At 40.8% G+C, this 27,599-nt stretch overlaps 1 protein-coding gene across 19 annotated transcripts in view; it reads right to left on the reverse strand.

Moving 5' to 3' along the window:
- Positions 1–27,599, reverse strand: part of LOC139749073 (uncharacterized) — a 298,095-nt gene that overhangs the window by 86,475 nt on the left and 184,021 nt on the right. For 17 of the 19 annotated variants that reach the window (XM_071662556.1, XM_071662560.1, XM_071662551.1 and 14 more), the window contains 3 exons: positions 24,423–24,555; positions 18,311–18,382; positions 15,958–16,024 (listed from right to left, as the gene is read on the reverse strand). In XM_071662556.1, coding sequence (XP_071518657.1) covers positions 15,958–16,024; positions 18,311–18,382; positions 24,423–24,555 — 272 coding nt within the window. The remainder of the gene's footprint in view (positions 1–15,957; positions 16,025–18,310; positions 18,383–24,422; positions 24,556–27,599) is intronic. The other 2 variants (XM_071662564.1, XM_071662571.1) reach the window with 1 other exon arrangement.

The raw sequence follows: 27,599 nt of genomic DNA on the forward strand, positions 1-27,599 counted from the left end.
CGCTTTAAGAAAAGTCGACAAAAAGAAATATAAAAAAAGTTTCACGGTAAACAATCCTCGAATACAAATTTAAAGGAGATATTTGCAAAGGAAAAAAAAATATATATCCACACACAAGCCCTCCCCTGTTTGTGACCGCCCCGTGCTATACATGGCAAATTGACAGGTTATTGATTTCCTCTCGCTAACATAAATGTTAAACTGTATTCCCATTTGAAGGCTCCCTCATTAATCATACTACCCATCCGAACTAATGAAATGAGAATATGACTCACTGATACCATTCAAATTACATAATAATCACTTTCCGTGTTCCATCGACATGCTGACCCCTAAGTGGCATTCCCAGTTCAGCTCCCCTATCTCCAATACACATAACAATTAGAGATTATCCTCAGCAACGAAGTAAATGACTTGAATTAAAAATATTACAAACTCGGGCGTGACGACGCGCCGCCCTGACTCGCGCCATACTCCCGACTGACCCGGAGTGGCGCGGGCTCCGCGTTCCCACCACGCAGCCCAGACACGCACATTGTGGGAACTCATCCTTGTATTCACGATCTTATCGCTACTTCTTTAAACATCTGGAGTCAGATTTTCTCAGGTCAACTACAGATCTTATTATTCAGAGGCTGCGCGTACCAACTACGTTAAGACATACATCTCTGCTCATAATTCATCGCTAAACTAACCTTGAACGCTACGGTGAGTATTGATTCGCTGAAAACCTCCTCGGAACTTCGTGAGGGAGAGCTAGTAAATATTTACAGCTTATCTTCGTCTTCGCTCTCACCCACACGTCTTTATGATACGTTATACATGGAGATTCGGTAGAAAATAAGCAACACAGAGGTCTCTGTTCCTCGCCAAGTTTCCATAGATAATTTAAAAACGCAAGGCAACGTGCACAGATACCAGGGAAGCATTCTTTTTTTCTTTATTTTTTTTTCAACTGACGTAGAAATAAGAGAAACAAATGCAATACGTCAAAGATAAACAGTAGGCAAGTGACTTCACTCCATGTGCATGACTGTGTGAAGTGCAAATACCTGTGCAGTTAGGGAAACAATAAATACCGCAGACAAGTCACGTCAGCCCAGAGTGGCAGGAGGAGGGGAGGAGCAGGGGCGGGGCCTCCCGCCCGCCCTACCACCTGGTGTTGGAACGTGGGGAGGGAGAGCACCATCCTCACCACCAGCAGGTAAGTGTTGGAGGATGAGGTGGAGCACCATCACAATCACCAGCAGACAGGTGATGGAGGGAGCGGGGCAGCACCATCACCGAGTGTCAAAAAGGTAATGGAGGAGACCAGGCAATATGACATCTTGTCCATCACCAGTAACGGCCGGCTAGTGGCGGCGTTACAACAGCGTTACTCTCCACCATCAACCAGTGGTGGAGGGTCACGACACTGGCAACGTGACCATTATCAGTGTCAGCCAGTGGTGGAGGGACACTAATGGCACTGTGCCCATCACCATTGTCAGCCTGCTGTGGAGGGCCACTAGTGGCACTGTGTCCATCACCATTGTCAGCCTGCTGTGTTAGGTCAATAGTGACACTGTGCCCATCACGTGTCAGCCTGCGGTGGTGGGTTAATAGTGGCACTGTGCTCATCACCATTGTCAGCCTGCTGTGGTGGGTCAATAGTGGCACTGTGTCCATCACCAGTGTCAGCCTGCTGTGGAGGGCCACTAGTGGCACTGTGTCCATCACCATTGTCACCCTGCTGTGTTAGGTCAATAGTGACACTGTGTCCATCACGTGTCAGCCTGCCGTGGTGGGTCAATAGTGGCACTATGTCCGTCACCATTGTCAGCCTGCTGTGGTGGGTCAATAGTGGCACTGTGTCCATCACCGGTGGTGGAGGGCCAACTGTGGCACTGTGTCCATCAGCAGTGTCCATCACCAGTGGTGGAGGGCCAACTGTGGCACTGTCATACCGACGCCGTACCAGGCGACCTTTCCTTTACCTCATCATGGCGGGGGGTCCCAGAGTGGCCACACTCACCTCCGGCTGACGTAACAGGGAGGCGCCCTTGCCAGATTTCCTGTCTTCAGGCTGGCTCATTACACACCCCGGCCAGATCTGCTGCATGCAGGCTCTGGCCTATACCAAACACACTTCTAGGGCACAAGGTTCCTGGGTTCGAACCCTGGCTGTTGGATGGTTATATGTTCTATGAAAGTGCGTGTTCATATGCACTATATTCGTGTGTATATATATATATATATATATATATATATATATATATATATATATATATATATATATATATATACATATATATATATATTATGCCCTACGTGTCGTGGATGGCGACTAAAAGGGGAGGGAACGAGGACTGGAAATCCTCCCCTCTCGTTTTTAAATTTCCAAAAGAAGAAACAGAGAAGGGGGCTAAGTGAGGATACTCCCTCAAAGGCTCAGTCTGCTGTTCTTGACACTACCTCGCTCATGCGGGAGGTGACGAATAGTAAGGATATATATATATATATATATATATATATATATATATATATATATATATATATATATATATATATATATATATTCCTATGAGTCAGCGGGGAAAATGAATATCTTGATCACGCGCAAAGTTGTGATCCTTTCCAAAAGAAGGAACAGAGAAGGGGGGCCATGTGAGGATATTCCCTCACAGGCCCAGTCCTCTGTTCTTAACGCTACCTCGCTAATGCGGGAAATGGCGAATAGTATGAAAAATATATATATATATATATATATATATATATATATATATATATATATATATATATATATATATATATATATATTGAAAAGGATCACAATTTTGCGCGTCATCAAGTATGTTCCTACGAGTCCACGGGGAAAATAAAACACGGTAAGTTCCCAAGCGCACTTTCATGTAATAATCACATCATCGGGGAGATAAAAGAAAGAAATATAAAAGTCAGTTGATTTACAACGAAGAGACGTAGCTAGGACGCCATTTGGACAATCAATTGTTTACTAAATGGCGTCCTAGCTACGTCTCTCAGTTGTATGTCAACTGACTGTTATATATCTTTCTTTTATCTCCCTGATGATGTGATTATTACACGAAAGTGCACTTAGGAACTTATCGTGTTTCATTTTCCCCGTGGACTCATAGGAATATACTTAATCACGCGCAAATTGTGATCCTTTCCAATTATATATATATATATATATATATATATATATATATATATATATATATATATATTATATATATATAACTTACGAATGAAGTCTGAGTTAAGGGTATCTGGTAACATTATTGATCTTTACCCAAAATTGTGCAAGTATATGATTAGATAGGACATCATGGGTCATCCAGATAATATCATCTCTAGTACCAAGAACTTTTACAAAAAAAAAAAGTCAAAACCACATAAACAATATTTCCGAAAAATGTTGTATAGACAGCTTTACTTGATAAGCTGCTACTTAACATAATCAAACCACCACATTGCAATGCATCAAACACAGTCAATCCCAGTGAGCCATTCTAATCCCTTCTCTTAAAGCAGGAACCCTTCCACCTTGCCGTAAAAGTCACGCCAGGGTAACGAGGAAGCACTGCCGGCCGCCACACCTCCGACAGGCAAGGCGACTGAATGCAGACGAGCTCGGCGAAGCTGACGACTCTCCACCCTACGAAAGGTCGGCGGAAGGAGACGCCCCTCGCGTCCTGCCCACCATCACCCGACAGTACACAGCCTCAGAGAGGGGTTAGTGTAGGGAAGAAAATCATGTGAAGCCCACGAGCCCGACAATGCTGCCTAGCGCGAGGTCAGTGGAGGCCACGTGCTACAGCTAAGACACGGGATCAAAGCTCAGTCTGGGTCACGTTGGGCCACATGATGACCTCCTCCTCCTCCTCCTCCTCCTCTGGGTAATGTGATTGACAAGGAGGTATGTAGGCCAGTTTCTGATCTACCAGGAAGGAGGGGGGGGGGGTCAAAGGTTGTAGATGACCTGGGAAATAACATCAGGAGGATGGGGCGAGTGTTGTGGACGGGCTGGCAGTGAAGATGAAGTGGCTGATGGCGGCGGGGAAACTCAGAAGTTTAAGGAAAAGTTGGAGAGTGGAAGAGGAGCAGAAAGGTTCTAAGGGTGAGGTTGCGGGCATAGAAAGGCGATGGGGGAAAAGCGAGGACACCTGGAAGTGATGAGTGACTCCACCCCCAACACCATCTCAGATGCCAAGCTTCTCACAGGAGACCAACATTATGTCACCACACGATACGAGCGACAACACACTATCATGACAGATGCGTCGAGTTATGATAATGAGGACAACAAACAGGAAATGACCACCGACCAGCAGCCGAGACGCGATATCACAGCTCTGGGTGGAGTATCTTGGTGAACTGCTGGTGCTATCTGGGGCAGATGGGGCTTAATGCCTGGTGGGGAGGTACCTCTACTGAGGGAGGTGGGACAGACTGCCAGGTGGGGAAGGTACCTCTACTGAAGGAGGTGGAAGAAACTACCTGGTGGGGAGGTACCAATACTGAAGGAGGTGGAACAGACTACCTGGGGCGGAGGTACCAGTACTGAGGATGAGACAGACTACCTACTGGGGAGGTATCGGTATAGGAAGGTGGAACGAACTACCTGGTAAGGAGGAGCCGGGACAGAGTGCCTGACAGGAAGACAGCCAGCCAGATCTTTACCTTTCCCAGGCCCGGACGAGGGAGACGAACGCAGCGTTCTTGAGGGTCTTCCTGGTGGCTGGCGCCGCACCCGACGGCCTCGGCGTCAGGCACTCCACACGCATCTTGCTGCTCCTGTCTCCTCTTCTTCTTCCTCCTCCTCCTCCTCTCCCAGCTGGTGCACCTGCCACGTGCAGCGCCTCCTGCCAGGTGCTGCCCTTGCCTCGCACGGGGTCTTGTGTAGCGTGCTGCTCCTCCTGACGCTGGTACACGTGACAGGACGCGTCTCACTAGGCCTGCCTCCCACCTGTTGCTACGTGGAACAGCTAATCCTATACGACTCCCCGTCACAGATGCACCACACTGCTGCTCCTGACAAGTGTCACTGTCAACGTGACAGTCTCCAGGAGGTTGTCGCTACTGATAGCAGCGGCCCAGAGGTTTCAGTAGCCAGCTACGGGGATTTACACAGCGGGTCCACACTCTTACTACACACCACCACCACCACCTCTCCAGCCACACTGACTATTACGAAACGAAAGACCAAGCGGCGAGAGGCCATGTGTCTATCTGCGTGTGTGTGTGTGTGTGTGTGTGTGTGTGTGTGTGTAACCACCAAACCCCGCTTACGTTCCACCATTCCGTTTCACGACCTGCCTCTGTAGTGGTCCGTCATTTTGCGGTGCGATAAAAATTCTATGGTTCTCTATATCGAATAACAGGAAACTCAACTTTTTCATCGATACATCTCTCTCCCGTACCCACCCAACCACCCAACTCTCTCTCCAGGGCCGACTTAAGGCAAGGGGGTGGGGTGGGGTGGGGTGGAGAGGGGCGGGGCGGGGCGGTGGAACCCTGACCCACCAGTCACGACGCCATCCATCGTGCCTCCCACTTCGAGTCTTCCGTCGGGAAATTCAACTTTCTTTTTACTGTGTGTGTGTGTGTGTGTGTGTGTAGGGTAGGGCGCCTGGCAGGCCTCAGGTCCCGCCGGGAGCCTCTCACATGCGGCTCACAACGAGGCAGGTGGGGTGGCGAGGCAAGGCGCACCTTCCCCCCCTACGTCTCCCAAGGTTAGCGAAGCAAAGTTTTGGTGTTAGCCAGTCAAGGTGATCGGCGACAGCTTCCGCTGGTCCTCCCGGCCACTCAACACTACCTTTAAGATTTCAGGAAGATCCTGAGCCACACAGATGGCACTACGGGTCAAGACATTTCACCGTCAGTGTATCGTCAATGTCAACACATCACTCAGTAAACACGTAAAACTTTCTAAATAAATACATATGTAAAAAAATAAAAACTTGCGTGAGGATGAAAACTTATGGGGACCCCAAGACTGTACAGCTTCCTCATAACTTGTGCATCTACTTATAAACCGTCTCACACTTATAAACCATACTTGCAAACCATCTCAGATGTTCAGTGATATTAATGATGATGGTATCAAGCTCCAGCTGGGGTCAGGAAGGCAACTCACGATGGCGGGATCTAAATAAAACAATCGGCCAGAGGTCACCAGGACCTGACCCGACATGCATGTGTCCCTCCACACCTGCCCCAACACGCACGTGTCCCTCAACACTTGACCCGGTACATATGTGTCCCTCCACACCTGCCCCAACACGCACGTGTCCCTCCACACCTGACCCAACACGCACGTGTCCCTCAACACTTGACCCGGTACATATGTGTCCCTCCACACCTGCCCCAAGACGCACGTATCCCTCCACACTTGACCCGGTACATATGTGTCCCTCCACACCTGCCCTGACACACACGGGTTCCTCCTCCACACCTGCCCCGACAAACAAATTCCTCCACACCTCCCCTGACACATCTGTACCATTACAAAAGACTAAGAATCACACCAGGAAACGCTTTTTCCTCTATAATGTACATCACAAGTGTGAACACACTTGCATCATCGTGTGGCCAAAACCTACAACCACACAACTGCATCGAGAGAGAGAGAGAGAGAGAGAGAGAGAGAGAGAGAGAGAGAGAGAGAGAGAGAGAGAGAGAGAGAGAGAGAGAGAGAGAGAGAAACGGAAGGGATTCTCGATAATCATTCTTTTTATCAGTTCTGACCATGGTTAAGTAGGTCTGTGGGTGAACACAAAGCGACGAGGCGGCGTTCCAAATTATAATATATATATATATATATATATATATATATATATATATATATATATATATATATATATATCATACTTAGTTGCTGTCACCCGCGTTAGCGAGGTGGCGCAAGGAAACAGACGAAAGAATGGCTCAATCCACCCACATACACATGTATATACATAAACGCCCACACACGCACAAAAACATACCTACACATTTCAACGTATACATACATATACATACACATGTACATATCCATACTTGCTGCCTTCATCCATTCCCGTCGCCACCCCGCCAAACATGAACTAGCACCACCCTCCCACGGCGCGCGCGCGAGGTAGCGCTACCAAAAGACAAGGCCACATTCGTTCACACTCAGTCTCTAGCTGTCATGTGTAATGAACCGAAACCACAGCTCCCTTTCCACATCCAGACCCCAAAAGACTTTCCTTGGTTTTCCCCAGACACTTCACGTGCCCTGGTCCAATCCACTGACATCACGTCGCTCCCGGTATACCACATCGTTCTCACTCAATATCCCTGGGGATAGGGGAGAAAAGAATACTTCCCACGCACTCCCCTCGTGTCGTAGAAAGCGACTAAAGGCGACGGGATCGGTGGGGCTAGAAACCCTCCCCTCCTTGTATTTCAACTTTCTAAAAGGGAATATATACACACACACACACACACATATATATATATATATATATATATATATATATATATATATATATATATATATATATATAGTGTGTGTGTGAGAGAGAGAGAGAGAGAGAGAGAGAGAGAGAGAGAGAGAGAGAGAGAGAGAGAGAGAGAGAGAGAGAGAGAGAGAGAGGACTCGTACATCAGGAATCACAAGGTTCCGGGTCCCAGCGTTCCCCTGGCTCACAAGACACGTCCTCTCGCTGCACACTACCGCACCAGACAGTAGTTCATCACCACACCTGGGGAAAGCCCCAGGTGCGCGAGGGACCCAGCAGCGACGGGCGGTGAGGAGTACAACAGACTACCACTAGGGAACGACAGACGACGTAGCAAGACGCGGACAGCAGAACGGAACAGCAACGCAAGGGAAAACACGAGGGTGGGTGAGGGCGGCTACGAAGGAATTTATCAGTGAATCAAAGTTCTCAGTAGTCTTAGCATAAAATATATCTTACCATTACGAACTCCACAATTCTGTACTTAGATTCCCGGGCCTTTATGACATGAAAGCGCACAGGAATAGACGCAACGAAGAAAGGAGAGGTGGACAAGCAATAATAATAATAATAAAAAAAAATCATATCCGTGATCCTGTACTTTGTTCCAGTTTACTTCGTCTCCCCTGATACAACCCTATGCTCTCCGTTTTCTTTACATGACCGAGCACGACAGCGTGATAAGTTAACATTTTCTATCTTAACAATATAAGAATGAAAAGTATTCTATCTCCCAAACTGACTTGACAAACTCGGAGGCGCAAAATTATCAGTTTATTTGAGGGAATGTACACTTTTGTCAACGGTCTTCTCTTTCTTTACATTTTCCCCGTGGACTCATAGGGATATATATATATATATATATATATATATATATATATATATATATATATATATATATATATATATATATATATATATATATCCCTGGGGACAGGGGAGAAAGAATACTTCCCACGTATTCCCTGCATGTCGTAAAAGGCGACTAAAAGGGGAGGGAGCGGGGGCTGGAAATCCTCCCCTCTCGTTTTTTTTTTTTTTTTCTAATTTTCCAAAAGAAGGAACAGAGAAGGGGGCAAGTGAGAATATTCCCTCAAAGGCCCGGTCCTCTGTTCTTAACGCTACCTCGCTATTATAAATATATATATATATATATATATATATATATATATATATATATATATATATATATATATATATATAATAATAATTCCTGGAGATAGGGGAGAAAGAATACTTCCCACGTACTCCTTGCGTGTCGTAGAAGGCGACTAAAAGGGGTGGGAGCGGGTGGCTGGAACTCCTCCCCTCTTGATTTTCTTTTTTTTTTTTATTTTCTAAAAAAAGGAACAGAGAAGGGGGCCAGATGAAGATACTCCCTCAAAGGCCCAGTCCTCTGTTCTTAATGCTACCTCGCTAATGCGGGAAATGGCGAATAGTATGAAAGAAAAGAAAGATATATATATTTAACTCAAGTTGAGATGGTTTCCTAGCTACGTCTCTTCGTTGTACATCAACTGATATATTTCTCTCTGGTTTCTCTCCTGATGATGTGATTATTACACGAAAGTGCACTAAGGAACTTAGTGCTTCATTTTCCCCTTGGACTCATAGGAATATACTTAATCACGCGCAAATTTGTGATCCTTTCCAATATATATATATATATATATATATATATATATATATATATATATATATATATATATATATATATATATATATTAGGCTAACCTTCGATAGTGTTCTTATTCATGTTCTTTACATCGTATAAACGTCTATATCTACACATCCTGGCGCAACACGAAACATAACACGTCCAACCAAATCCCCAAGGGCCCAGCACGGGTTCTTAACACTCATAAAACACACCGAGTGACCCCTGCCCGCTGGCGCCGTCCACATGTAATCACTCCTCCAGTTGAGCCAATCGACCTGCACCAGATTTCACACCCACATGCAACGCGCCAACTGCCTCAGACTGCAGGCTTCCTTTTTTTTCTTTTTTTTTTAGGTTTTTGAGTTTCTTTTTATTCTCTATGTCTTATAGGTTTCCCCAATCACGAACAAAAGTCCTCATTAAGTAGAGCTACGTCATGAATCAGTAAAGGGATATAAAAATGGAGAAAATGATATATATATATATATATATATATATATATATATATATTTTTTTTTTCCCCAAAAGAAGGAACAGAGGGGGCCAGGTGAGGATATTCCAAAAAAGGCCCAGTCCTCTGTTCTTAACGCTACCTCGCTGACGCGGGAAATGGCGAATAGTTTGAAAAAAAAAAAAAAAAAAAATATATATATATATATATATATATATATATATATATATATATATATATATATATATATATATATATATATCAACTATCCCGATAGCTTAGTTTTAAATATGAGTAAGGCTGGAGATCATGACAAGGAAAGAAAGGGTGAGGTGGTTCCCAGCAATAATTTAATAACACTCGCCAAGTCAGGCAGCAGCCTACAACCTACTCGAATACGTGTAGGATGATAATACCAAGTATTTCACTATATTATACACTATCATGCCACTAATAAGCACATTAATAGTTACATGAAAAAGTTAAATTCACTTTTTCAATTCCATTTTTTTTCTTTTCATTATACCATACTGTTAACCAACTGAACCTGCTGGCTTGTAGCTGTTCTGTGTACTCGCGTCATCTGTTTGAGGAAACAGCCTTGTTCGTTACATTACCAGTGAGTGGACACGTGCAGACCCGGAGTCTCTCGTGGCTCGCTCGGCCTGCACATTATCATCACGAAGCCCATTTGTAAGTCAACCAGCCTCAGTGCGGCAACACATCAAATACTGATGGATTTGAAATGACTCTTCTGGCGCCATCCATACAACACCAAAGAAATGAAGTAGGGCGACGCGACAAGCAGAGGAAACCCAGAATATGAACCAAACCCGACTATCATCGAATCATGAACAATCCAATGAAACCCAACTTCTTGAACTCCCTTCCCATTTATACGGGATGGATCAAGTGCATTCAACAACTCGATTTATAATCTCAGTCCCTTGTGCTCAAATGTACAAAACTTTCACACCGTATTTACACTCAAACCACTTTTTGCTTATTCAGTTTCCAAATAAATTGTACCAAATGCATAAGGAATAAGAATAACAGTAATAATAATAATAATAATAATAATAATAATAATAATAATGAATATTAATGATGATGAAAAGATTGAAATGTCATTAGCTTTATAAGATGTAACTTAAAAAAATTCACGCGTAAAATCTACCTCAGCAAATTAACGTTCTTTATACCAACAGAGATTATAAGGTTGCAAGCAATGCATTATGATGGTCTAATAATGTAGAAAGTAAACATTCTAACCAAACACCCCTAAAGTTTCGATTCAGTAACGTATATCATTATGAAATTACAATACGATTAAGTTTTTTTTTCTGGAGTCTTCCACGTTTACAAGATAAAAATGTAGCACTTATTAATCATCTTAGCCCGAAAATCGTGGCCAGGTTATAGTGTACATCTGACAAGGACACTATAGCCACCCAGCCTTCTGGTTTGGTGGTGGGAGAAGGAAAAATGGTCAACCTGACCTTTACTTGAGATGAAAAAAATGTGTACAACATCCGGCGCACTGAAGGCCGAGCATAAGTGGGAATGTTTCATCGGCCACCGGAAGCTCGTGTGATCTTACTGAAGCCTATATCACACTTCCGTAATATGAAAATCGTCCATACATTTTGCACTGACACATCAACTACAGTGAAGCCTATGATTATATATATATATATATATATATATATATATATATATATATATAAATATATATATATATATATATATATATATATATATATATATATATATATATATGTATATATATATATATATATATATATATATATATATATATATATATATATATATATATATAAGCAAACACGCCCGGTATGCAGGAGTCTCGCTTAATGAAGCACGCGAGGTTAGCAGCTGCTCGCCATCCCTGACCCCTAGACCACCTCCACACCAAACACGTCATGATGCGTCACCGTTAATAATAAAGGTCCAGGCGGAAGTCCGAGTGTTCCACAGCGTCAACGCTTTCTCCAGCGTGATGGAATTACATACTACCTTTCTCCCGCGTCTTCAATCGCCACAATAAAAACTGTCAGATTTTGTATAAAAACCGAGTCAGTGTTCTTGTTTTGCACAATACACTCGAGTAAGTTTAACGATACGCCCTAGTCATGTAACTGTAATCTTCCTTATTTAAAAACTTTGGCATCTGTTTGTGATGAAAAGTAGAGCACAGGTGTGGGCAAGATGAACCAGCAGGTGGAACAGGTGTGGAGGCAGGGTGCCCTGCCAGCCCGACGCTGGTGAAACTTTTGCAAGGGTGGCCGTGACCAACAGACGTGACCCACAACACACCGTCTGGTTGGCCACCAGCTCAAGCCTCACCCACCCTCACTTACCCCTCCTCACCTTAGTATCAACTTCTAAACCTTTCTAACCTTTTCACATTAAGCTCCAGCCGACACCCTCCTTGCCTTAGTAATATAATGCATCTTCACTTTATTGCCATCGAGCATCCTCATGCTTGTGCCACAGTATTCACCCTTTTACCACCAAAGACCCCCCCCCCTCACCCTAGCAAAATCATAAACCCTCCTCATCCAAGCACTATGTGCACCATCCCCACCCTGGTATGTCAAAGTATCTTCCTTACTTTAGTAGCACGATGTACCCTTACCCTATTTCCACCTTACATCTTCCTCATCCTTGTCACAATATTTTTCTTCCTCATTCCACAATACATCCTCCTCACTCAAGCACCACCGAACAACCTCTTTCCCCTAGCTGCTAGCACAACCGTACAACCTCCTCACCACAATACTGTACCACCTTATACCCTCCTCACCACATTACTATACAAACTTACACCTTCCTCACCTCGGTAAAACATACGTCCCCCTCATGCTAATACCAAAATGTACCTCCCTTACTCTGATAACGTCTTACATCTTCAACCATGCACCATTGAACACCCTCCCAACCATAATAATCCTCAGCTCTCCTTATCCAACATCCATTCATGACCCCTATCACCACAGTAGTCCAACAACTTCCTCATCCAGTAAGATCTTTCATATTCCTTATCTAACAACTAAATCTTAACCCTCCTCAGGCAATAGCACAGTGAAGACTCTTCTCCCTACAACCACCCTCAACAATTTTTATGCAAAAACATCCTTCATCTTCTCCCTCCCCACAACCATCCTAAGCACTCTTCAATTAATAACACCTCCTCTCTTGATATCAACATTCAATGCTATTGCTCTTATAACCACCCACAACCAGCCTGTCACAAGTACCGCTTTTTACCTTTCTCAACTCAAAACCACTCATCTTAAGTACCATCTCAAACCCATTCCATTTAATCCACTTCAACCTAGCAAAACCCTGAACTTCCTCATCCAACAGTCACCCTCACTTCTTACCCTAATATCGCCTTACATCCCTCCTCAACTAAAAATTACCGTCAACTCTATACAAGTAAGGCAATTTTCCTAATTTCAACACATACTTATATCATTCTCACTTTACAATCATCCTTGCCTTACTAGAACTCTTAACCCTTCACCTTTAGTACTATCCTTAAAGTGAGGCTTCACAGTCCCATTCTCAGACAATGACTCCCGTCCCTCCTCATCCAATCTCCCTTATCCCCACTCAATCTGGTACAGCCTTACAACTTCCCCATCATACCATCATCCTACATCCTGCTATTCCATTTACCATCTAAAGCCATCTTCATCCTAATCCTCTTTACCCTCATCACTCTAAAACCACAATTTACAACCTTACACTCTCTTAACCCTAAACTTACAACTTTGCGTAATTGTCACTGAAACCTTCACCCACCTACCTTAAATACTCTTATCTTGCTACTGTACAAATCTTAAGTTTTGTACACTAATCAACAGACCGCATTTACAGAGTTCTATAACCATAATAAAATCTGCTTTCCTTTCTTTAACTGCATTCTCACTCTGCCCACCTGATAAATTTACTAAATTTTCAGTCACAATTCTGGATCAATCAGCACCAAACTTGAAACCGATACAGGATAACAAAAGGAAAGCCATGGGGGAATAGGGGTGGATCCCAAAAGTGGTGAACACCTCCATCTAATGTTATGTTCATTATACATATTCAAATTTAATGATTCAGAACCTAACTTGATACAGATATAGGATGACATGAGGAAGGTCATGGGGGTTGGACCCACTATCTCATTCCATAATCAGGGACTGTAGAGCCAGACTGTTATTGCACTAATCAACACCAAACAAATCACAAACAGAATGATATGAGGATGGTCACAAATTTCATCTTTCAGCAAAAATCCCTGAAAGTCGTTGGAACAGGATTAAGAAATGTTCTTATCCTTTGTTACAAACAAATTCTTATTTCATCCATACTACTACTTGTTCTGCATATCGATGCTAATGTGGAAATGCTTGGTCAATGTTCAATATGATAAAGGAAAACGTAAATATCACTTCCATTGCCATTCTGTGAAGTATATGTGATGTAAATATATACAACTATAGATCAAGGTTATCTATTTACATGCCTGGCTGGAATGCACAAAGCTAACCACATGCACAAGTAATGAGCATCACTTTAATAATGCAGACAAGTATTATGAGATGGAATATTATAGAGAAAAATATTTTTCTTCCTTCAGCAGATAATCATTTTCTTAGGGCCAATGGTGACAAATGTTCATTAAAGAGTCCTGAGTTTAAAATCTTAAAAGAATGCAAAATGGGGAGTTTACAAGGAGTATATGATAGTGCAAATAAAGTGGTTGGTGTGAGAGGAAGACCACCTGTGACATGAAGAAATGAGTGGAAGAATACTGGAGGGAGAGAAGTGGTGAAAGAATGCACAGAATGGTGTATACATGGGAGATATGTAATGACAGGGATAAGTGGAGATTCTTTTGCTGTGGCTACCCACTTGATGGGAGTTTCCAGAGGGAACAGGCATCAGAGATATAGATAATTGAGTGGTTTGATCAATCATGTAATAAATGGGTAAGAGAGTGGTGTGGTAATGAAAAGTAAGTGGTTGAGAGAGCTGAAGAAGATGTGCTGAAATGGTCTGGACATATGGAAACAATGAGTGAGGAAAGGCTGACAAAGAGGACGTATGTATCAGAAGAGGAGGAAACAAAGAGAACTGGGATACCCAACTGGAGATGGAAGGATGGAGTGAAAAAAATTTTCAGTGATCAAGGATTGAATATGCAGAAGGGTGAAAGGTGTGCATGGGAATGAGTGAACTAGAATGATGTGCTATACAGGGGTCGACATGCTGTCAATGGACTGAACCAGGGCATGTGAAGTGTCCAGGGTAAACCATAGAAAGGTCTGTGGGGTCTGGTTATGGACAGGGAGCTGTGGCTTCGATGCATTACACATGACAGCATGAGAATCAATGTAAGCAAACGCGGCATTTCTTCATCTATTCCTGGTGCTACCTCACTAACGTGGAAAACAGCAATCAAGTATGAAAAAAATAGTAATAATAATAATTACCTCTGGGGACAGGGGACAAAGAATACTACCCATGTATATCTTGTATGTTGTAGGAGGCAACTAAGATGGGCAGGAACTAAGAGGAATCCTCCCTCCCCTCTTGTGTTACTTTCCAAAATATGGAAAAGAGGAAGGAGCCAAGTGAGGAATTTCTCCTCTAAGGCTCATTCATCTGTTTCCGATTCTACCTTACCCATGTTGGAAACAGTAAAACAGCGACAAAGTATAATAAATAAATAAATATATAAATAAATAAATAATAATAATAATAATGAAAAATATTGCTGTAGCCTTTGGTCCATTGAAAAAAGAACATAAATAATGAATCACATTCAGAGTACAAAAGTCTGAAGCATTCTGAACTCAAATGAACATTAATCAGTTACTTTCTTGATCAATTTTTACAAGAGATAGTCAATATAAAAGCTTGTGAATGCAGCAAAAGTGATGAGAAATGAAGAGTGAAAATACAAATATTCATTCACTCACTCATAATCGTCCCAGGCCTCCTTCCTCAGAAATATATCAGGAGATCCTGTAGCTCCATGGCTGTGCTATTTCCAATAGCAGGGAAATGATGGAATCCTTTGGAGTGAGCTTTTTGATGATACTCTACTCCTAATGATACAGCCTCGCTAAAGGTGACTTTTCACTCTTGGTGTAACCCAAGTGAAATCTTGAGTATAATACAAAGCAAACTGCAGGTACACTGTACTGTTCTATGAACACCCATAGCAATTAATAGTAGAACTCTTTAAATGTCTGTAAAACTAGGTTAACTGGTGTAATGAGTTCACTTTAAGTTCAGAGTCTTCAAAGACAAATCACGATGTACTAACTTACCTTCCCATTAAAGGTGAGGCCAAACTTTTCCGCAGCTGGTTCTCCATATCACTGGCCTGCTTGAAGACTGAGGAAAAAAATAAATGTACATGTTAAGGTTATAACTGTTGTTCTCATTATCGACAAATATGATGTATGCAGGGAACTTTCTGTTATTTATGAGTTAAAAAATGTACATTACAGCACCAGTTCTCACACCAGTAAAGAGAAGTACCCAGTTCTTGTGCACTGTACGGCAAGCAACACCGAAATGCTTGTCTGGCATCAAATATAAGAAATCATTGCAAATTCTAAATACCATTTTCACAATTTCATTTATATTTATCCTTACATATGTCAAGGGAATACAGTGAATCAGATTTATCAATGCACCTACCAAGATAAGTGGAATGCTGTCATACAAAAGCAAACAAAAGCTTAAGAATTAAGTGCAGGTGGCATTTATTCTAAGTACCTTCTTTTCCTTTCTTCCAAAGGCAAATAATTTTCCCAAGCAATATCAAATCCTGAAGGCTTTTACAGAGAACATAGATAATTTTCAAACTTTGAATATTCCATAACTATCCTTCTCATTCAGCTATGTCTATAAATACAAACCTTATTCCCGAGTAGTGCTTATTCTTGCTTTTGAAATACATTTGCAACTTTTCATTTACATATGCTCACAACAGTACCTTTATGATGAACTGCTCAGCAAAGAAAAAAAAATCTCAAACATTCTCTTGCCTTCTTTTACCATAACTTGAAAAATAATCATGCATACATAAATATACTCATTATGAAGCCTGGAAAAAAACACAGGTGTTTCATTCATTCTCTTGAATCCAAAAATTGAAAGCAACAACCTAATTATTTTCTATCATAATAATATATTCTGATGATATACAGTTCCACATAAACTTCAGTACAACATCAATCAAGTAATCTCTGACATCTTCAATAACTCCTGATTACACAAGAATATTCCACACATCTAGAAAACCACCAACATAAAACCCTCCCTGAAACCCACCAAGCCTCTTAACACTACATCTACTTCTGATAATCATTAAAAGAAACAATCACCTAAACAGAATCAAACAAAACATACATCTCACATTAGACCACAGAACAAACTTCTCAAAACATTCTGATTGGTTTAAACTTACCAAACCCCACTTCTGCACCACAGCAGTGGTAACAGATCAACATGGCATTTGACATCATCCACTAACATAAACCTTATACCAAAGATAATCTTCCAAGGCTCTGAAGCACCACAAAAGAGTCATGCATAGCACTGTTTTTCCTCCAGCTCTCTAGAATCTCCTCCTACAAGACATCACTGTCCCGTCTCCCAAAACAAAGAGTGAATCCTCTCTAATATGAAGGCAGCCTCACAGTTACACCGACCATCCCAGCAAAGTGAATAAGCAACATCAAACATGCAGCACTACACCATCCAAATAGAACACATGTTATCACAAAACACAACTGCATCCCCAATGAAATCAACTTGCACCCTCATATCATCCTGAAAGATCAATCACTCCCATTAAACAAAACCAAAACCATACTTGGTGTCACATATGACACACCCAACTACAATCCACACTACACACATGAATATAGATTACAAGCATACTAAATGCTCTAAGAACACTCACTGGCACTAAGTTCAAACAAGAGAATGAATGCTTCTATCATCAAAAAACATTTCATCCAATTACCACCAAACTGCCTCACCTACTAGTCACCATTCCTTTCAAAAGCAAACAAAAGTAAACTACAAACCATCCAAAAGTAGGTACTCAAAGCAACACTAACTAGTCAGAAAACATTCCACAAATGTCCATCAGAGCAAAAGTATTTCCAACATTATCTCAAATCAACATGCTGGGTACCTAATTTCATGCAACTGCATCATCGCTCTCCCAACAAAGCCACTTCATAAACACTTAAACTACAAAAAGAAAACCTTAACAGTCCTTTCATACCAAACTGACCTAAAATTGTCCACTATTCTTATATACAGCTGCATTCAACCTGAAACTGCCTTCTCCCGACAATCATGAGTCATATATGCAACCTACACTCTAGACACCACTCATTTCTTCAGCAATAAAAATACTGGTCTAACATGTTACAGGATCCCTCATGATTGAGACGCAACTCCCACACTAAAGATATCAAACACCAACTCCCTCCCAGTCCTGCACATAAAATACATTTCATGACCTTTGGTCCTCATTATAACAGATTTTCAAAACACCCACACTAATTCTTTATACATACTCAACTCTGGAATATCTGGTCATTCCAACTCTACTTGCTTGAGAAATGGGATCTAAAACATCTTTTAAATCAAACTTACATGCTTCTGAAGCAAGGAACTCTTCATCTGTAATTTGGTCACAAAATTCTTCCTCTTGCTCTTCTGTTCTCACTTGAATGTCATGATGAAAAAGCACACAGCATGCGGCAGGCAGGTAGACAACAGGCAAGCAACATCAAAAAGTGCACAAAAACATTAACTTACAAATAAACATTCCTAACTTACACAATGTAAGATCTGTATGCAAAATCCTACTAAACTAAAATCAAGGAAAATAAATCAAGCATGTAGTAAAAAATTTTCAATGTGTGCAATTCATGAGGGACACTACAGCAGAGAAATAGGATGCTAGGAAAAAATAAAATAGGGGTTTGACTTCAAATTAAATGGATTGTATACATAGAACACACATTCTAATGTCACATTAGTGAACATGCAAAACATCCTTTTTTCTTTTTTGTGTGTGATTACTTAGTTGTACTATACAGGGAGGGAGTTTTACACTCATCATGCCCCATCTCTTGAACATTCTCTACTATCATAAGATTTCTTAAATTTGGGTATGATGTCTGCATAAACCAAGTCCTCAGTCATCTCATTCCATTCATCCACCTCTCTTTTAACATATAAAAAAATTTAATATCTTTTTTAACATGGTCTTTGCTTAATTTCTTGTTATATCCACTGGTTGCACTATCCCTACATTTCTCAAAAAACTGTTCACTGTCTATGTCCATGATCTATTTAAAAATTATTGTAATCAGGTCACCCCTTACTTCTCTTTACCAAGGTCAGAAAATTCAAAGCCTTTGCCTTTTCCCTGTAATTACTCTTAGCTCTCACATTTCTAGTACCATCTTTAATTGCCATCCTCTAAACCTTTTCTATTAGCTCTATGTGCTTCTTTAGGAGCAGTGATCAAACTTGGGAAGCAAATTCTAGTTTTGGCCTTACATAGGATGTGAATAGCTTGCTAAATACTTCCTTATTCATATACTTGAAAGTTCTCCTCATATCTGCCAAAAGACAGTTGCTCTCCTTTACTATCCTCCTAATGTGGGATACTGGCAACAGGTTAGGAAGAATGTTGATTCCAAAGTCTTTCTTACACACACAATCCTGAAGCTTATTTCCTGCTACATAATATTCACATTGAGTCCTGCTTTTACTTTGTCCTGTCCTTATGACTTCTGCATCATCTGGAAACATGTTCCCATAGAAGTCCATACCTATAGGCAGGGCAATCACACACATCAAAAAAGTAATAGTCCCAAATAAAACCTTTGGGCACTCATTTCATGACCTCAATCTACTTGGAGAAGGATCCTTTGACAAGTAACCTTTGTTCTCTTTCGCTAAGATAATGTTCTATCCATCAAAGGAGTCTCCTCATTCCTACCTGGGATTCCAGCTTCTTAATCAGCCTCCCATTTTGCAATGCCTCAAGTACTTTCTGGAAATCAAAGTGTATACAATTTACCCAGCCTTCCCTTCTGTCTAAGACACAACTTACTCTCTCATATATATCTAAAAGGTTCATTACTAGTGGCATCCTCTCCCTAAAACCGTGCTGCCTCCCAGTTTGTTAAATTCTTCTTGGTAAGAAGTCATCCGTTTGCTATCGATTAATTTTTCCAATACCTTACATACCAAACTCATCAAAAAGATTGGTCTGTAATTAAGCACCTCTTCTCAGTTATTTTTCTTATAGATGGGTATGATGTATGGCTTTTTTACACTTCCTGATCATTTACTGAAAGACTACAGTCATCAAAATGACTGGTCTGTAGTTCAATAACTTTTTCCAGTTGCCTTTCTTAAAGATGGGTATTGCGTTTGCCCTTTTCCATCACGTGGCACTTTGCCTTTCTCCAGAAACATCTTGACCAGTATTTCAAGAGGTCTCTCCAGTGTATCTGAACACAAACTTCAGGATATATAGTGAAATTTCATTAGGATCCTAAGCCTTCTATGGGCCAAGACCTTTTAATATTCTATCTATGTCTTTTCTAAATACCTCAACGTGTCAGTGAGATCATCATTTGTAACTGCTATTTGTGTATTGAAAGGGAGGAGGTTTTATGCTTATGCTGCCCTGTCTTCTGTGTGTGTATATGAAAAGATCAGGAAAAATCATGAATAAACTAAAGAACACACAACATGGCATGAAACATGCCATACTGTATGTAACTTGAAATGACCCTGTGAAAAAATAAATACAAAACAAAACTTTTCAACTTCCACCCACATTATTCTTTAATATGGCCCAGGCCTTGGCAGCTGCTTTTCCTTTTCTGCCTCATATAAAAATGGATTGCTGGAACTCAATCCACAAACAGAAATTTTCTTTCCATCTACCATATTACACTTGACAGCAAAATCCACACAATTCTTTATCTTAATCACTTATTTCCTTTATCCCTGAAGACACTGGGTAAAAAAAGAAAGTATTTCCTGTATGCTGTACAGGAAAGTGAAAAGGGGCAGGTGAGGGGAAATTGCTACCCTCTCAAAGATGGGCCTAGAGAGGATTTCCCTTTGGATGCTCAGGCTGGAATTTTAGTGTGCATGGATGTACAGTAACTATGGAACACTCATCAAAGAAGTGGTGATGGTCAGAGCTTTTGCAGATAACATGACAGTTCATAGGGTGGGCCAGGTAAAAAATTTCTATTTTTTGTGTTGCGAATGCATATAAAGAAAATGTTGGTCATACAGGACACTTCGACTATAGACGATGGGAAGAAAGACAAAGAAGGTCCCTCCAATGATGAAGTGACCTTGTCAGGAGTTACAAGCTCAGACAAATGGTAGTCTGTAAGGTCATCACAAAAAAGATATAAAAGATTTAAGCTATAATGATGGGATGAGAAGAAGGAAGACATAGGCACTATGCTCGGTGAAAGGAACCCAAGTGTTCTGGCTCTATATGTAATAAAGTTGAAGGGAAAAGGGGTACAACAGTCTGGGAACATTCAGGGGATAAGTCTGAGGGTCTGTGATTAGTGAGATTGCAAGAGCATGGGAGAGGATGGCACTTCTGGTGAACTAAGAGTCTTGTGTTAGGGAGCAAGAAAGCGAGTTCATGACTGATGTGAAAAAGAAAAAAGCAGACTATTACAGTTAGATAAATATCAGTGCATATGTACCTGATAGTGAAAGAAATCGAAAAGAAAGAGGTGCTTTTGGGAGATGAGCAAGTGCTTCAGCATGTTTGATGTAAGGGATCAGATCTTGGTGCTAGTGGATTTAAATGCAAGTGGGTTATCTTACACTCGAGGAAATAGTTAGGGAGTAAAGGGCACCTGACAAAAGCATATGAGAAAGGAGAATAAGTGGTGGCTGAAGAAGTTAAGCTGCTAGTGAAAGAATATGGAGAGATGTATGGATGGTATCTGCTTAGGAGTGCAATAGTAAGTGGTGGCTGAAGAAGTTAAACTGGTATAGAATGAAAATGGAGAGGTGTATGAATGGTATCTGTGTAGGAGTGCAACTGATAAGGAGGTGTACAAGAGAAAGGTACAGAAGCTGAAAAAGAGGACAAATGAGAAATACGGCAAGAGAATTGATGAACCTCATGGAGAAAAAGAAAATATTTTGGGGGATATAGCATGGGGAGAACAACAGAACAAATGTGAGCAACAGTGATGGGAAGAGATGGGGAAATGGTAAGAGGTAAAGCAGAGGTATAAAGAGTTGGAGAGAGCATTCTGAAAGAGATCTGAAAGTGTCAGACAACAGGGTGGTGGATATTGTTTGTTTGGAATGATGTGACATACAAAGAAGTCATGGCAAATGCTTTGGTGAAAAGAGAAGTGGCAGTGAAAAACCATAAATAACATGAAATGGATGGAGTGGATGAGATTACATATGAGCTTCTCAAGAAAGAGAATGACAGTGTTGCTAACTGTTTAGTCAGGCTTTTCAACATTTGTATGGCCCACGGTGAGGTGCCTAAGGACTGGCAGAAGGCATGTACAGTGCCCTTGTATAAAGGCTATGTGGAAAAATTAGTGCTCAAATTTCAAATGTATTAGTCTGTCAACTATCCTTGGTAAGATAAAAAATGGTACGGTATGCTAGTGAAAGAGAAAAGATTAGCATATGGATGGTACTTTTAGAAAATGTGTGTGTGTGATGGAAAAGTGTACATGAGAGAGCAGTGGGTCAAGAGAAAGATATATCAGCTGAAAACGAGGGTAAATGAAAGAAAGGATGAAAGAGCATCAATGAACAATGGGGAGAATAAGAAATATTATTGGATGAGGGGAACAGTGTGAGGAGAACAACAGAAAAAATGGGAACAACAGCAAAGGCAGGGTATGACAAGGTAGGAAGAGGTGAAAAGAGATGGTGTGAGTATTCTAAAGGTCTACTAAATGTGATGGATGATATGGTGGCAGATGTGGTGTTCAGTACAACTGTCTATGAGGTGTGTGAAAACATGGTGAGCAGTAATGTGAAAAGAGACACAGTAGCGAGTCTTGTATTAGATGATACGTAGCAAGAGTGGTGGGATTAAAGTGGAATTTCTCATGAAAGGATGTGACAGTATTGTTGATTGGTTAGTCAAACTTTTCAATGTTCTATGACCCATGGGAGGTGCCTGAGGACAGGAACAACACATATATAGTACCATTACATAAAGGCAATAAAGACTAGAGTAAATGCTTGAATTACCAAGATACGAGCGTGTTGGTTATACCTACCAAAGTGGTGGCTGAAGTAATGACAAGCAGTGAACATATGACTGAGTAGGAGCAGTTTGGCTTTAGGAGAGGTTGATGTGTGTATGAGTTTACGTCAAAGAATTCTTGAGAGATACTTTGAGAAAAAGAATGAATTGTATGTGGCATCAATGCATCTGAAAAAAAAAAGTTGACGGGGAGTCTTTGTAGATGGTGCTCTGAACATAGGGGCTTCTTTTAAAAGATTCTCTGAACACACAGGGTTAACGGAAAATTACTAAATGCAAAGGAATTTTTAACAAGAAAGCAAGGTAGGGGGGGTGAGCAGTTCTTGGAGAAGGTGGGCCTGCATTACGGATGTTTGCCATCACAACTGTTGTTTAATTTGTTTATGGACAGAGTAGTGGGGGGAAGAGAATGCAAGAACCTTAGGAGCATGGGGTAGGTCTACAATATATTGGGGGTGGGAATCACAAAAGTTACATAATTTAATGTTTGAAGATGATGCAGTGCTAGAGGCAGACTCCAGATAAATTCTAGAAGCTGACACAGTCTGGAAAAGTGTGTGAAATGAGAAAGTTGGTAGTGCATGTTAAAACAAGTAAAGTGATGAGGTGCAGTAAGGGATGAGAAAGATTTCAAATATAAGTTTCAATGGAAAGGACATGTAGGAAGTAGAGTGCTTTTGGGACCTGGGAGTGAACTTATCAGTGGATGGAATGACAATGACTGCAGCAAGTCACAGGGTAGGAGAGAGGGCTTAGGTCCTGGGTGCAGTGATGAGTGCATGGAAGGGGAGGCAAGTGTCTGTTATAGCAAAAATGAGTCTGCTGGAAGGAATCCAGTCCTAACAGTGTTACAAGAGTGTGCATAACTTAAAAGGTGCACGGCGAACAAGATTTCTATTCTATTACAAACATTAATGCTATACAATCACAAATCCAGAAAGAAGTCTCCAGCCATGAAAACAATTCCTCTGAAGTGGATTACATATACCAGAAACGATTGCGTGTGCTGTAATCTAGCAACCAGCCTAAGCAATAAATTGTGATTTGTATTAATTCATAACCGGTAGTGTAACTTTCCACTGTAATATCAAACGCTAATTTCAAATGCACAAAACTGGAAGTAAGTGAGAAAGACCAAACTTAAAGGATACTATGTGCATATAACAGTTTGCAAAATCTATAGGTTTTTGGGGTACTAACTGAAAATAAAGATGTCAATTCAAAAGATACAGATGCAACTGACAGAGCAAACTTTATTGCATTAAAGATTATACAACATTTCTAAAGATTTTCCACATTCTGCAAATTCCTCTATTATGATACTATCAGAAGTACTAGTCTTACTGCATGCTTTGAAACACAAAAAATATCAAGCATCATACAAATAATTCATAAGCACGCAAAATGCAATAGAAGCAACACTGAAAAGGCCTTTTCAAGCATATTAATACTCACACTGTGATGCACATCTGAGATCACTAGAGGTAAGACCTGTCGCAATTTCAGGACCAGCTTCACTGTGATTAACTTCTGTCTCCAGGTGAGAACCAAGTACAATTCCTGAATCATCATCCAAACTTACAGTGTCCTGTATGAGAGTTTAATAGAAAAGAAATGTACTTGATAAAAAGAAAAGAAAATCTAGTACATTCAAATTTCAATATGCACCTTCTCGCATACTATGCATCTAAAGTCACTAACCTACACAAATAAACATCAGACATCAACCCCAATACATTGCAATTTTTTCAAAGACCACATGGTTTGCTAGATACTTCATTGAAGGCCATTAACTAATTAATCATTTAAACATTATCTCTTGGAAGACAGACAATGGTTCATGTAGTTCTGCAAAGTATATGCATGAGAGGAACACTATCAATGAATAACCCAGTTGCATGTAATAGTAGACATGACATATTAATGGAGGCTTCTAACATCAGTAATAAACACATAATACCTATTATTGTACTTTGTTACATACAACAGGTGGCACCAGCACTTCTTTAACTTAATCATTCTAGTCATTCAAAGTAAAAATCTTTTTAGTATTCTGAAGATTATATGACCAGGGATTAATGTAAGTAGTAGCAGTATTTGGTAGGCAGCCTCTGACCAGGGATGCATACTATTGTACTACCCGCCTAAGTATCCAGAGTGTCAGTGACAACTGTGGAGTAGCAACTTCAGTGGTTGTCAACCTGCACTCCTTTAAACTAGGTGGTAGTCTTTTTTTTTCGCCTCACCCACATGTGGACTGCTAACATTCTGTCCACAAATATACAATCTCTCCTTGTCACACATAACATGTAACAAACACTTAATTCATACAACTCATTCTTCCTAACTCCTAGCTAACTCCTAGATTTTCTGCAGCGAGTGCTATGCATTAGCCCCACCTTCTGGCAAAATGGTAGGAGCAATACACAAAAGTAAAAGGTAGGAACATTACACAGAAGCATTAGGTAGAAACATTTGGTTGAAGCACTGGGTAGGAACATTAGCCAGGAGCATTACGCATAAGTAGCAAGTTGGAACATTAGGTAGATACATTAGGTGATACAAGTTGGGCATCCCTAATCCAAAAATCCAAAATACGAAACTTTTTGAGCAGTAATATGATGTTACAAGTGGAAAATTCCACACCTAAACACATTATTTTTCATTGTATTCATGGAATTTCATATTCTTTTACTGTTAAGTACTTATGTGTTAATAAGTGTAAGATAATGACTGCTTATCAGTAGCATATGGATTTAGAGTCAGGAATGAATGTGATGTCAAACCACAGATTGTACATATGGGTGGCTGAGGTGAGAACTTAGCTTTCTGATGGTTAAGTGTTACACAAACTTTGTTTAATGCACAAAATTATCAAAAATATAGTATAAATTACCTTCAGGCTATGTGTATAAGGTGTATGTGAAACATAGATGGATTTTGCATGTAGACTTGGATCTCATCTCCAAGATATATCTCAAAGTATATGCAAATATTCCAGAATCCAAAAAAATTCAAAATCCGAAACACTAACGTCCTAGGTATTTTGGATAAGGGATACTCAATCCATAGTAGTTGGTGGGAACATTAGGTATACACTTTAGATAATAGTAGATGGTGGGAACATTAGGTAGGAGCCTCTGAAAACAGTGCTAGAGTTGCCCTCTGCCAGTGGCCTCTTAAGGGTGAACTACAAAAGGATAAGGAGCGGCTCTGTTGTTAACAAGTTATGGAGACACCTTTGCTGTGGCCATCACCTTGAGGGAGTTCCTAAATAGAATGGGCATTAGGGATACAGACAGACAGATAGATCAATAAAAAAATAATGTCTCTTCCACAGGCAGAACTCTGGGAGTATCTGTGAAAGTACTTGGTTGGTGGGGTGATAAAACAGTTTCAACCTCCAAAATGAGGTGTACCCAAGTGGATTCACCAATTTTGACCATCAGAAAACATACAAGACCAGTAGGTACTTGTTCATGTTACTTTGTGATCACACAGCATACTTTTCAGACCTAAAACAAGGTGAGGAGGGACCGAGGAACCCCTCAACCACATTCATTCAATATCCGTTTGTGACTGCTTTGGACCTGTCATAGTCTTAAAAATAAAGGAGGGGGGGTTGAAAAGAAGGAAAAATATACCTACATATAGTCTATGATGACCATTCCTTCCAGAAAAACTCTCATCAAGAGGTGGCCATGGCAAATGAGTCTCCACTTATCCCTGTCCTTATATGCCTCCCTCACATACCCCTATAGATGCATTCTCCCACCCTATTTGCCCATGTCACAGGTGGTTTTCCTCTTACACCAACCCCTTTCATTTTATTATCACACACTCTTCTTGTAAACTTCCAGTCTTGCATTCTTTCCACCTCAAAGTATTACATTTCATCCAATCTACCACTCCTTTGCATTTCCTGCTATACCACATCTCTCAAACAACCCTTCATTTCTTTCTTCATTACATCTAAATCCACCACATGCTCCTCTGAAAAAGCTCATTTCCACAGCCTGGTTTCTTGACTTCTGTGGCTCATTCAATGTCCATGTTTTGGCTGCATAAGTCAGGGTTGGGAGGAATATGCTGTCCCTTAATCCTCTCTTCATTTCCATATTTACACCTCTACCCTTCAGTATCCTATTAAGGGACCCAATTACTCTTCTATCCTTATCTCTCCACCCATATCACCAAACTTACCAAAGACAGCTCCTGAAGTTTTAAATTCTCTCAATTCTTCCCATCTTTCTCACCTCATATCTCAGTACAATTCAGTACACTTTCTTCTTTCACTCTATATGGTTTTATGAAATCTATACTTTCACTCTTGTTTCCTTTCAAACAACATCACTTTACTTGCATTTACCTTAAATCACCTATGCTTACACACATCATAAAACTCACTTACAATCCTCTGAAACTCCTCTTCACTCTCAGCAACTAACACAGAATCATCTGCAAACAGGCTTGCCACTTGCCACCATATCTCACTGCCACACTCCATCTCTGCATCCCTTTTCCCTAGTTTTGTTTTCATTTCTCTTATCACTCCATCTATACATATGACAAAAAGCCACTCTTCCAAATGCATTTGCTCCTCTACAGAATGCTTTCACATCATCCAAAAGT

Source organism: Panulirus ornatus, chromosome 6 (genome assembly GCF_036320965.1).
Source record: "Panulirus ornatus isolate Po-2019 chromosome 6, ASM3632096v1, whole genome shotgun sequence".
Taxonomy (NCBI): Eukaryota; Metazoa; Arthropoda; class Malacostraca; order Decapoda; family Palinuridae; genus Panulirus; species Panulirus ornatus.